The sequence below is a fragment of the Sus scrofa genome, chromosome 15, assembly GCF_000003025.6.
Source record: "Sus scrofa isolate TJ Tabasco breed Duroc chromosome 15, Sscrofa11.1, whole genome shotgun sequence".
In the NCBI taxonomy this organism is placed as follows: Eukaryota; Metazoa; Chordata; class Mammalia; order Artiodactyla; family Suidae; genus Sus; species Sus scrofa.
The window spans coordinates 95,669,949-95,682,256 of record NC_010457.5 but is presented as its reverse complement, the minus strand read 5'-3'; the positions used below and the strand labels follow the sequence as shown (position 1 = coordinate 95,682,256).

The following is a 12,308-nucleotide window of genomic DNA, read 5'->3' as shown; positions in this document are numbered from 1 at the left end:
CACCACTGGGTCAGCCTCAAAAGGTCTACTTTCTAAAAGATAAAATTTATCTTAACAGAGAGATATCCACATACATAAATTTATGTTGGCTTTCATTTTTTGTTTTGTTTTTGCTTGTTCTTCAGTATTAAAAAGTACATTTCTTTTTAGCTGAGTTCCTCCTTATAAAACTGCTAAATCAATAAAATGTAATGAGAAGTCTCATTATATATACATCCTGATAACTAGCACTCTTTGTGCTTAAGTTCAATTCCTATTCTCAAGGAACTTTCAATAATGGCCAATGTTTGCTAATAAGTAAAGCATTAAGAGGCCCTTAATTTAGAGATGGCTGTTTCCCAAAAGAGCCACTTGGAAAAAGGACAAGGAACATACCAAAAAGTGGTTAGGTCTCTATTCCAGCTGGGATACAATGTAAAATAATGAAACCTTATTTTTCAGGGTGCTTTTCTAGTTGCAAAGCATTTTCACATGTACTATCTTTTACATAATACCTTTAATCACTTTTTTTTTTTTTTTTTGTCTTTTTAGGGCCGAAGCCACAGCGTATGGAGGTTCCCAGGCTAGAGGTCGAATTGGAGCTGTAGCTGCCAGCCTACACCACAGCCATAGCAATGCAGGATCCGAGCTGCGTCTTCGACCTGCACCACAGCTCATGGCAATGCTGGATCCTTAACCCACTGAGCAAGGCCAGGGATTGAACCTGCGTCCTCATAGATACTAGTCGGGTTTGTTAACCACTGAGCCACAATGGGAAATCCTTTAGTCACTTTTTAATACAAAAGTCAATACAGAAAGTCACAGAAGCAAAATTTTAAAAATTAAAAATTACCTATGAGCCCAATACGTTGACGAAACACTCACTGACATCCTTATTTTTACATTTTCATTCTTTTATATACATATGTTCCTTTTTTTTAAAGTGGGTCAGATTGCACACACCAATTTGCTTTCTTCCCTTTTTTTTTTTCCTACTAAGTAGTCTGTGTCATGAAGATGTTTGTGTCTCCTAGCCCATGGCATTTAGTAATTCGCCATGCCTTGTGGCGCACTGCCTCATTGATTTCCCCAGGCCCCTGTGTTAGACTTGATTTTGTAGGCACTGAGAATCATCATGGCTTAGCTTAGATGATACTTTTTAGGTACAAAGGAGCATTGAATATATTCTAAAATGTCCCAGCATAATTTGCTTTTTTCAAAATGCAGCTGAAAAACACAACCTTAGAGCCACTTGCTCCACTGTCTCAGTGCAAGTTTCTCAGGGGTCCTCCCGTGAGATGAAACAGGAAACTCCCTTCTGTCAAATCTGGGCAGCTATGTCAGATTTCAGTGAGTAAGAAAACATATGGATTACTGTTCTAGAAGTCAAAATTGTGGCCAATAAAACCCCTATAATAGATATGACCAATTTGATATTTAGCTGATAATGCTTCTCCATCTAAACACTGTTGTTTTCTTTTACAAAGCAACCAAAGGAAATGAAGTCTAGTGCTGGAAACAAAGGAAATGAGGTAGGAAATGTTTTCTCTAAAGGATTTTTCTAGGAAATAATCTATAATGTCTTATTTTTATGAAGCTCTTCAACTGCCCTTTATATTTTTATATAAAGTCAAATTCATGTTTCTCTAGTTGCACATGTAAAGCTTGATAACTGCAGACAATATAAGAAATTTTGTCTTAAAAAGAAGAAAATAGAAATTGCCTATAATACCCTCCTAAGAAAATAACCATTAATGTTTTGGTTCACATGACTCTGGGACTTTTCTATGTATACATTATTTTTTATTTTTTATAATACACTTTTTGGGGGGCCATATCTGTGGCATATGGAAATTCCCAGGCCAGGGATCAAATCTGAGCTGCAGCTACAACCTGAGCAGCTGCAGAGAGAATGCCAGATCCTTAACCCGCTACACCACAGGGGAAACTCCAATGTATATATTACTTTAAAAGTATATACACACATTGTTTTATAACCTGCTTTTTTATTACTGCAAGGTGAGGTGAACAGCTTTCCATAAACTTAAATACTCTAGAGAACATGGCTTAAAGTGGTCTCATTGTATTGCATTTTACAGATGAGCTATAATTTCTCTAGTCAGTCCTCTATAATTATAAAATATCTTAAAATGACTTATTTTCCACAGATAAGAGGTAAGTCTTGAACATCTTGATACGCTATGTGAAAATCACAGGTGAAAAACAGTTCTATTACTTTATGGTATCAGTTGCTTTGCTCTTATATCTAAGGTTGGTACTTCACTGGATGAATTGATTAAAAGAACAAACTGATGCAGCCCAAGTGTTCAAGTTTGAGTCAATAAATAATAATAGAGTGGTCAAATCCTGAATTGGGAGTGGCTTTGGAAATCATCTATTTCGTTGACCTAGATACTAGGGCATATGTCTGTGCCCTACGTATTTGGAATTAGAAAACCTGGGTTTGAGTCCATTCTGACAGTGATGGAAAATGTGATCCTTGGTAAATGATCTGAAGGAGATAGAATGCCCTTTTTTCCTCTAAGAGATCAGAGTATCTCTTGGCTTTATAGTCACAGCTCCTAGGAGAAATCTCTTTGAATTATTTGGAAGGAAAAAAGCACTTTATAAATCCAGTGTTCAACTACAGTCAATCTAGCCCGCCCCACAAAACCACAAAGATCCCCTTAACCATGTCTTAAAACTCTTTTGCCAAATAACACAGCCCCACCGAGGATGATCTAGGCTTTCTTCCCAGGAGAGAACCTTGGTTAGCCCAGATATCATAGTAGCAAAGCTTTTGAGTTTAAGGACATTCTAATAAACTAAAAAGTAGGGATTATTCTTCCCACTTTATAGAAGTCCATAAAGGTTTTCCAAACTTCCTGATTAAAACATTAGTACATTATAAATAAAAACCTATTTCACAAATCTCCCTGGAATTTTGGCCAGAGTTGCATACAGCATTTCATGCAGTGATCTCCCTGAATAGTATTAGTAAGTCTGAATAGACTAAACACAATACTTCAAAACTCTTAAGTAAAACAAATTGAATGGGAATAAATCTAAATAGTTCAACTCTCTAGTACATTGTCATCTTTGTGAATGTAAAATTAAAATCTTGGATTTCTCTAGAGACAAATCTAAAAAAATCATCTTCTATTATAGAAAAATAATGTCTCATTAACACTACCTACTTATTTCACTTTGAATTTGTTTCTTATTTTCTGATTAATAACAAAACCATACAGTTATATCAGAAAGATTTTCTTTTCTTTTTTTTTTTTATTATTATTTTCCCACTGTACAGCAAGGGGGTCAGGTCATCCTTAGATGTATACATTGCAGTTACAGTTTTTTCCCCCAGAAAGATTTTATTTCTTCCCCTCTTTTCCCCCCAAATTTGACGGATATGGATAATTTTACTTTAAGCTATTCTTTGAGCTCCCCCTGTTGATAGAATTTTAATATGACTCTTAGGTACCTTTAAAACAAACCAGATTTGAACATTCTTTTATGTGCTACAAGAACAATTGAAAAGTCACACAATGTATGAAGGGGGCTCAGAAACATGAGCCTGGGAATCAGGGGCTTGGCTGGACAGTAAGAATGAAGAAATGAAAGTCAGGAAAGAGCTATAGGAAGATCTGTTGATAAAGTGGGATTCATAAAGTCAGGGGTCTAGGGATTGCAGTAACCAAAATTTCAGGAAAATAGGAAGCTAGGACATTATAACCTCATTTTCAAATTTCAGATAGTAGCTGCTGCTTATTGCTTATCTGTGAGTGGCAGGAGTTCAGAGCTTGATAAGAACTTATTTAACAAATCCTCACATGCCATTTACTATATATTGGGAACTGTCTAAGAGCTTCACTGGGAGAGTTCCTTGGTGGTCTAGAGATTAAGGATTCAGTATTCCAGTATTGTAACTGCTGTGGCATAGGTTCCATCTTTGGCTCAAGAACTTCTGCATGCCACAGGTGCCGCAAAAAAAAAAAAAAAAAAAAAAAAGACTTTCACTGGCATTGATTTAGGTAAGTCTTGCAAAAATGCTATATAAATAGATACTGCTACCGTGATACTTATCTTGGCTAGGGAAACTAAGGCATAGAGTGGTTGGGCTGAGATTCAAACCATAGCAATCTGGCTCCTACCTCTGGGATCACAAAACCTCACCTGGGAGAGGCTGCACTGGCTGGCATCCTCTTTGGCTCCCTCCCACCCTTTATCTCATCACAGACTCCCCATTGCTGGGATTCCTATAAGGGAGATCCTTGTGGGGTTGCACCTAGCATCCCAGCCTTCCCTCTCTGCTGCAGCTGCTGCTGTTGTCCTCACTTTACCCATCTGCTGAGAAATCATGTAGCTTCCTTGCACCAGCATCTTTACAAAGTTGAGAAGGAATTTAAATTAATGCTCCTGCAGAAAATGTTGACATCTCCCTTATCTCCTGTGCACATGGGTGCAGTAGTGGAAATAGCACTCAGTCTGGTTTACCGCTGACAGGGAGCTGACCTTGCACAAGCTGCTTTACCTCACTAACTCCCAATTTCCTTAATGATAAAATGGTTTCATGTGTACCTGCACTTCATAGGGTTGTTGGGAGGACCAAATGAGATGGTGTGTATGAGAGTCAATTGCAGTGTGCTGTGCTGATGTCTGCCATGGGCTTCCTGATCAGCGCTCCAGGCTTCCCCCCACCCCCACCTCAGTAAAGAGCAGGTACGGAAATGGCTTTAAAGCTGGTACCTGACCTAGGAGATAAACTCCTTATCCCTCCTCTGACCACCTGCCAGGTGGCTCTGATGGAAACTTTCAATGGCCACTGAGTATGTTTCTCTTCTGGTTCCAGGTCCATGAAACCTCAGACCACCCCATAGCCCCTTTTATCAGTTGCATGTCTACCCACTATCCCCACTGCCTGCCCTCTGACCCTACCCACCCAACTTTGGGTCCCTCAGTTCTACTTTCTTGGTTGTGAGAGCTTAGACTGAATACTCATTCAACAATGGAGAACACACCATGACAGTTTCCCCAAGGTTGTCAATCCAACCCTCCAGAGAATTGCAGCACCCCATGGCTGTTTGACTCAGATTATCCAGGAAGACGTGACATGTCAGGATGTGCAGGGGCTCCTGGCTGCAGCATTGGGGGAAGGGAGAAAGCTGAATTAGACCCATGCTGTTCCCAGAAGACCAGGGAGACCAAAGGATCTACCTCTGGGTTGAAGGTGGGTGAAAGGTGGACCCCTGGGTCCCCCGCCCCTGTTTCAATCAGGAAGCTCTATTTTATGTAGTTTACAGATTGGGACCCAGGTGGGAAATTTACTTTCAATAATAGGTTCCAGGATTTAAAAAGGTTTGAAAATCCTTGGACTAGATAATCTCTGAAGCTCCTTTGACTGAGATTCTGGATTCCCTAGAAGTGCAACAGAGGGTAGGGTGATTTTTTAAAAATTACGTTGATATCAAGAATTTACTTTGGAATGAGGAATCTGTAGACATGCTGTCGCAAAATCAAGGTTAGTAATTATTGCCTCTTTCTCCCGTCTTTGTACTTTCCTTGAAAAGAGTTGTAGTAAAAAAATAATTCCATTGCCTAGCAAATGGCCAAACTTTATGAAAGCTTCAGTCTGTCCCTATAAAATAAACATTCTCAGGAATCAGCTTTTCCCAAGGTCCTTATCTAGCAGGGAGCTGGCTAGAGAGTGATTGTTGAAATGCAGAAACTGTTTGAACAAGGAGGCTGGAATTGCAGTCCCTCTCTAGTTTGCTCTTTGTCTGTAGGCTTTAACTGATAAATGACAGTTTTAGCCACAGACTGAGGTGTTAGGTAATTTTGTTTATGTGGTGGAAAGTCATGAAGCATAAAGAAGCTATTAGTAAAGCCTGGGTGACTTGAGTTTCATTTAACAAAATAGCCAAACAGATGTTCCTTCAAGGTTCAGTGTTCTCAAACACAGATCCACCACTGCAACTAGACTAGCCCCAGCATTTTCACAGGAACTTGATTTCTTCTGAACCAATTTAAGTAGTTACAATGCTTTTTAAAGACAGACATTGGTATAAGCATAACACGAAAAACATAGACTTTCTCAGAGTTCCCTTCATGGCTCAGCAGTTAATGAACCTGACTAGTACCCATGAGGATGCGCGTTTGATCCCGGGCCTTGATCAGTGGGTTCAGGATCTGGTGTTGCTGAGAGCTGTGGTATAGGTTGCAGATGCAGCTTGGATCCTGCGTTGCTGTGGCTGTGGTGTAGGCTGGCAGCTGTGGCTCTGATTTGACCCTAGCCTGGGAACTTCCATATGCTATGGGTGCGGCCCTAAAAATAAAAAAATAAAAAAAGACTTTTTCTGCAACACCTTCCGTACAGTCCTTTATTTTGTGGGCTGAGAATTTGTTGTCACTTTACATCATTTCATTTCATATGACTCTGTGATAAAGGTCTATTCTCATGTGATTGTACCATAATTTCTTCTCTCATTTAGTTTCCTGGCATCTAGGCCAGTGTCTAGCACAGGACAGGGACCCAACAAATACTCATTAAGTGAATGGATTATTGCAGTTGTTTTTTCTTTCTTTCTTTCTTTTTAGGATTGCACTCTTGGCATATGGAAGTTCCCAGGCTAGGGGTTAAATTGCACCTGCAGATGCCGAACTACGCTGCAGCCACAGCAATGCTGTGTCTTCAACCTACACCACAGATCACAGCAACACCAGATCCTTAACCCATTGAGCAAGGCCAGGGATCAAACCTGCATTCTCATGGACACTAATCGAGTTCATTACTTTTCGGCCACAATGGAAACTCCCTGCAGTTGTTTTCTATTACACATAATTTTCCATGTGCAACATTATCATAGATCATGGCTTGTTAAGAGACATAAACAAGATAAACAACAACGTCCTATCGAGTAGCATAGGGATCTATGTTTAATATCTTGTAATAGACTATAAAGGAAAATAATATGAAAAAGAGTACATATATACTGAATCACTATACTGTGCACCATAAACTAATACAACCTTGTAGATTAGCTTTACTTCAATTTAAAAATACTAAAAAAAAAAAAAAAGACAACCACAAAAATCATCCTCATCCCTGTCATATTTTCTTAGCAGAGGCTGTCTTTTAAGTCCAAAGACAAAAGCCATAACCATTCACTAGCATACCCTAGGTTTTCAGGGTGTGCTATTAGGCCCTGAGCAGAGGAAACAAAAAGAATATGATGACAACTACACCTTTCATTGAGTTGTATTTTTTTTTCCAGGTGGAGCCCTGGTCAGGTTGTTCAGCCAGTTTTCTAGTTTCTTAGCAGATTATCCAGTGGGTGCTTTTCTTAATGCAGTAATGTGTAACCAATCCAGTTATAATATGCAACGTCATATAACTTAAATACCATAAATATGGATATTTTAAATCTATAATCATCTCAGATGATTAAAACAGATTTTAATACAGATATTAATGGTTCATCTTATCTGTGATATTTTCCCAATCTATAAGGAATGGCCCCTGGGAACGTGAGATTGAGCAGTCTGTGGCTTGGACTACACTGATGAAATAATAAAGATTGATAGATGGCCATGCAGGCTTTGAAATTTAATGGCACGTCCTTCGGTCAGAGCTGCTCTTCTCCATTCATGTGTATTGTATGCCACATTCCTTGCTGGATTTCAGTCTAAATGTGCCTCACAATTGCATCAGGGGTTCAAAGTAAACATTAGAAATTAGTTTGAATCACTGAGAAAACTTCTTACCATACATATTCTAGTTCAGTAAAGTAATATCTAAAGCATAAAGTCTTTTTCCAAAGTTACTGGACAGTCCTGAGTGTCATTGGTATATTTGTGGAGTCCTGGTTTCTCACACTTTTAAAGACTTGTGGAGTTCCCTTGTGGTGCAGCAGGTTAAGGATCTGGTGTTGTCACTGCTGTGGCTTGCATTCAATCTCCAGCCCCAGAACTTCCATATGCCACAGGCCCAGCCAAAAAAAAATTTTTTTCTAAACCTCTTGCCACTTGGACAGTGAGCACCCAAGTACCATAATCCAAAGATCTGAGAGAATTACCCAAAATGAATTATCATATACAAAATTATAGAGGCTAGCATGGAGGAAGGATAACAAATTTAAAAGGCTCCCTTTGGCTTTCCTCTGCCTGTCACCCTTTCTGCAGAGAGAGATGTCTGTGCAGTCAAGGATATGTGCTCATCCAGAGCCCAGAACCACCGAATTCCCAGCCCAAAAGACTTCAAGCCCACTTCCAGGGCTTGTATGGACCTCTTTCCCAGGTCTTCTCTCCCAAGCACCGTGCAAACATTTCTAGGCACAAGGAGAGGCCTGGGGGGCACACTAGTCATGAAAGCCCATCACAGAGGTGGAAGAGGAGGGATGGACAATGGTCCAGGATGGCCACGCTCTTCCCAGACCAGCATGTTTCAGTGGGACTTTGAGGATCCAAAACCTGGCCAGTTAGGTCATGTGAAAAAGCTTAGATGTCAAAGCAGGAAGCTAGACTGTATTTGAACAGTTTGTTAACTATCATAATGGTTAAATATTTAGACATATGGTATGTGGTATCCATCTGTGCGCTTGCCTCAGGCCTCAAATGTTCTGCACAGGCTCGAATCAAGTTCTGCCAGTGAACTCAGTGAGAACGTGAGTGGCACTCATTAGTGAACATGGACTTATGGATTCTTCATTTGTCTCAGTGTTCTGCACGGTGTAAACACCTCCTCCCCATAGGGCAGTGAGATGTTCTATTGTTTGAAAAATATGGGATTTTGTTCAACATGGTGCTTAAACTTAAGCCAAAAACTTCATCTCGTACCCAATCAAAGGAAAAGGAATTTATTTCAACATATTGGGTGGTGTTGGGAAAGGGGGTTGGCTGTTTGGTGTGTTGGGAGTAATTTTAGGGTTGGTCTAAGTAAATTTTCAGTAACAACTTCCTTCTGATCCAGTAAGAAGCAATCGCCTGCCCCTGCCAGTCAATCTGACTATGTCCAGGCAGTGTAAGGTACCACGGTGATCTAGTCCAAGGGAGAGAGGAGTTTTTCATTTTCTACCTCCTTCACAGTAACAAATTCTATTTTAACACTCCTCATTATCAATGAAGGCTTCCTCATGAAGTTATTCATATCATCATGTAAGAACTTTTATTTTCTGAAAGTCAGTACAAATGGATTCCAGCTTTTTATTAACACATATTCAGTAGCAGATCTCCCCTTCTCCCAGAGCTGACTCTGCCACCCCCAACCCCACCCTGACTTTGCTGGTCTAGATAATTCCACTTCTGTTCATATGTTCCCACAGGGCTTATTTTTTAAATCATTTAAGCTTTCTATACCATCTCCAATTTTTCCACATCCCCTTTGAGACTAAACATAATGTGCATACACATTGAGAATAATTGCCTCATAAATTCCACCCAGGGTTCTTGTTAAAATGCAGAATCTGGTTCAGTAGGCCTGGAATGAGGCCAGAGATCCTGTTTTTCTAACAAGCTTTTAGATGATGACATTGCTGCTGGTCCTGAGCCCATAGTAAGAGTTCACCATGGAAAAACAGCAATTTCTGTCCCACTGCTTTCCACACTAAACCCATTTCCCAGAGGCGACCACTTTTTTTTCTTTCTGCCTTTTCTTTAGTGAAGTATAGTTGATATACAGTATTATACTTTTGTACAGGTGTACAGTATAGTGATTTACATTTTGAAAAGTTAGAGTCCATTTATAAATTATGAATTATAAAATATTGGCTAAATTCCCTGTGTTGTACATTATACCCTTGTAGCTCATTTTTATAGATAATAGTTTGTACCTCTTAATCCTCTACCCCTATTTTGCCCCTCTCCTCTCCTCACTCGTACCTAGTTCTCTATATCTGTGAGTTTCTTTTTTGCTATGTTCACTAGTTTGTTGTATTTTTTTAGATTCCACATATAAGTGATGTAATACAGTATTTGTTTTTCCCTAACTTATTTCACTGAGCATAATACCCTCCAAGTCCATCTATGTTGTTGCAAATGGTAAAATTTCATTCTTTTCTATGACTGGGTTGTATTCCATTGTATATATGTACCACATCATCTTTATCCATTCATCTGCTGATGGACACTTAGGTTGCTTCTATATCTTGGCAATTATCATAATGCTTCTATGAACATTGGGGTGCATGTATCTTTTCAAATTAGTATATTTGCTTTTTTAAATAAATTTTATTGGAGTATGGGTGACTTTCAATGTTGTTTTAGTTGCAGGTGTGCAGCAAAATGAAATCAGTTTATATATATCTCCATTCTTTTTCAGATTCTTTCCCTATATAGGCTATTATAGAGTATTGAATAGATTTCCCTGTGCTATACAGTAAAGAGGTGATGTCATACTGATATTTCTTTTTCTTTTCTTTTTAGATGCTTAACTCCTGAATTACTTCTAAGATTAGCTGTCTTATAGAAATTTTCTCCTCTTCACAGTATCAGTCTATAACATATTTTGGGTTTCTATCCTTTTTTAAATTTCTTTTGATTTTTTGTTCATTTTGTCTTACTTTCTGGGACATTTCCTCCACCCTTTCAGTTCTTGTATTATGATATCTATTTCTCTTATTATATTTTTAATTGTTCATTAATTTTCTGAATGTTCCTTTAGAGAGTATACTCTTCTTTCACTGATGTAATATATTTGTTACATCTATAAGAATGTAACATTGGAGAAGCCTTTTAAATTTTTTCTCTCTCCTTTTTTTTTTTTTTTTTGCCGTTTCTTGGCCCGCTCCTGTGGCGTATAGAGGTTCCTAGGCTAGGGGTCGAATCAGAGCTGTAGCCGCTGGCCTACACCACAGCCACGGCAACTCGGGATCTGAGCCACATCTGCAACCTACACTACAGCTTACGGCAACGCCGGATCCTTAACCCACTGAGCAAGGCCAGGGTTCGAACCTGCAACGTCAAGGTTCCTAGTCAGATTTGTTTCTGCTGCACCACAACAGGAACTCCGACATTTCACCTATCTTATTTATGTTCCCCCTAAATACAACATTTTTTTCTGGGGAATTTAAATGCCAGGTAGTAAAGCTTCTTCTTCATTGATACTTTGGTAGGTATCTCTTAACTAGAAGATGAGAATTCTTGAAAACCTAACCATAATATATTTATCACAAAAAAAAAACACAATTTCTTAAAATCTTTTCTTAATATAACTCTATTACTTATTCAAAATTCTCTACTGTCTCAAAAGTCTTATACAATTGGCTTGACAAATCAGTATCCAGACAATGTTCATCCATTACGTTGGTCGATTTGCCCCTTTCCCATGCCATTTATTTTTTGAGCTGATGTATAAAACTGAACCTGATGGATGTTTTTTACTATGTTTTTTAAAAACTCATTTTCTTTTTGCATTCTCTCCTTCTGAGTTCTTGGTTTTGGATCTATATTTCCTGTGAGAGGCTTTGTGAAATGTTGGATGATCATTAGCTTCCTGTCTATTTTTAAGAGAAGAGCACTAAAAAAAACCTGGAAGTTCTGTGTACGTGGTAGGGATTTGACTTCAGGGTGGTTATTTGGACCTGGCTGTCTTACTGGGGGATTCCCAAAGGCAGTATCTGTAGGTTGTCTCTCCCCTGATCTGGTTACCTCCCAGATTATCTCTCCTGCAGAGAAGGGCACAGGCTTCCCCCGAGATTTTGCAGGACTCTCCAGCCCAGCCCCTCACCCTGCCCTCAGTTTGCCCTTATATCCAGAATGCAGTGAGCCTCTCTAGTTCCTCTGATTCATCTGCTCCTGAGAGTAAACATCCTTGCTCCCAACAGGGTCGGGGAAGGTTGGGGACCTCATCGCATGAGCTGGGGCTGGTACCTACACTCCTATTCACCCCTCAGACTCCAGCCTCACGGGGCTCACTGCTTCCAGCCTCTATGGCCACCCTCACTCCACACTCCTGCCTCTCACTTGAAGACCTAGATTACAGTTTTACTTCACTGGAAAGTAAACAGAACTCCAGCTGTTACTTTATTAAAGTTTCTGGAAGGAGCTGAGGAAAGTACACGTTTTCCACCTACCGTGTTTAACCAGAAGGAAATCTTGCTTTCTCTTTAAACAAGTCCACTTTGACACAGACTTGTACCCAACGTTATAGCTACGCACATATGGCTTGTTTTTATTAATAGTTGGTAAGTCAAAAGGACTAATTTCCAAAATTAAAAGCAAAGAACAATTTTTCTGAATTTCAACTGTTGAAAATATGCTAGAATTATAAAAGCCAGAAAGTGTATTGTTTTCAAGACTGAAAATCATTCTATTAGTGGAAACGAAGACTTCTC

The 12,308-nt window shown here is 39.2% G+C and overlaps 1 protein-coding gene across 3 annotated transcripts in view; it reads left to right on the top strand.

Moving 5' to 3' along the window:
- Nucleotides 1–12,308, top strand: part of STAT4 (signal transducer and activator of transcription 4) — a 107,894-nt gene that overhangs the window by 81,843 nt on the left and 13,743 nt on the right. For all 3 annotated transcript variants that reach the window (XM_021074683.1, XM_021074684.1, NM_001197305.1), the window contains 1 exon segment: nucleotides 1,467–1,511. In XM_021074683.1, the coding sequence (XP_020930342.1) occupies nucleotides 1,467–1,511 (45 nt within the window).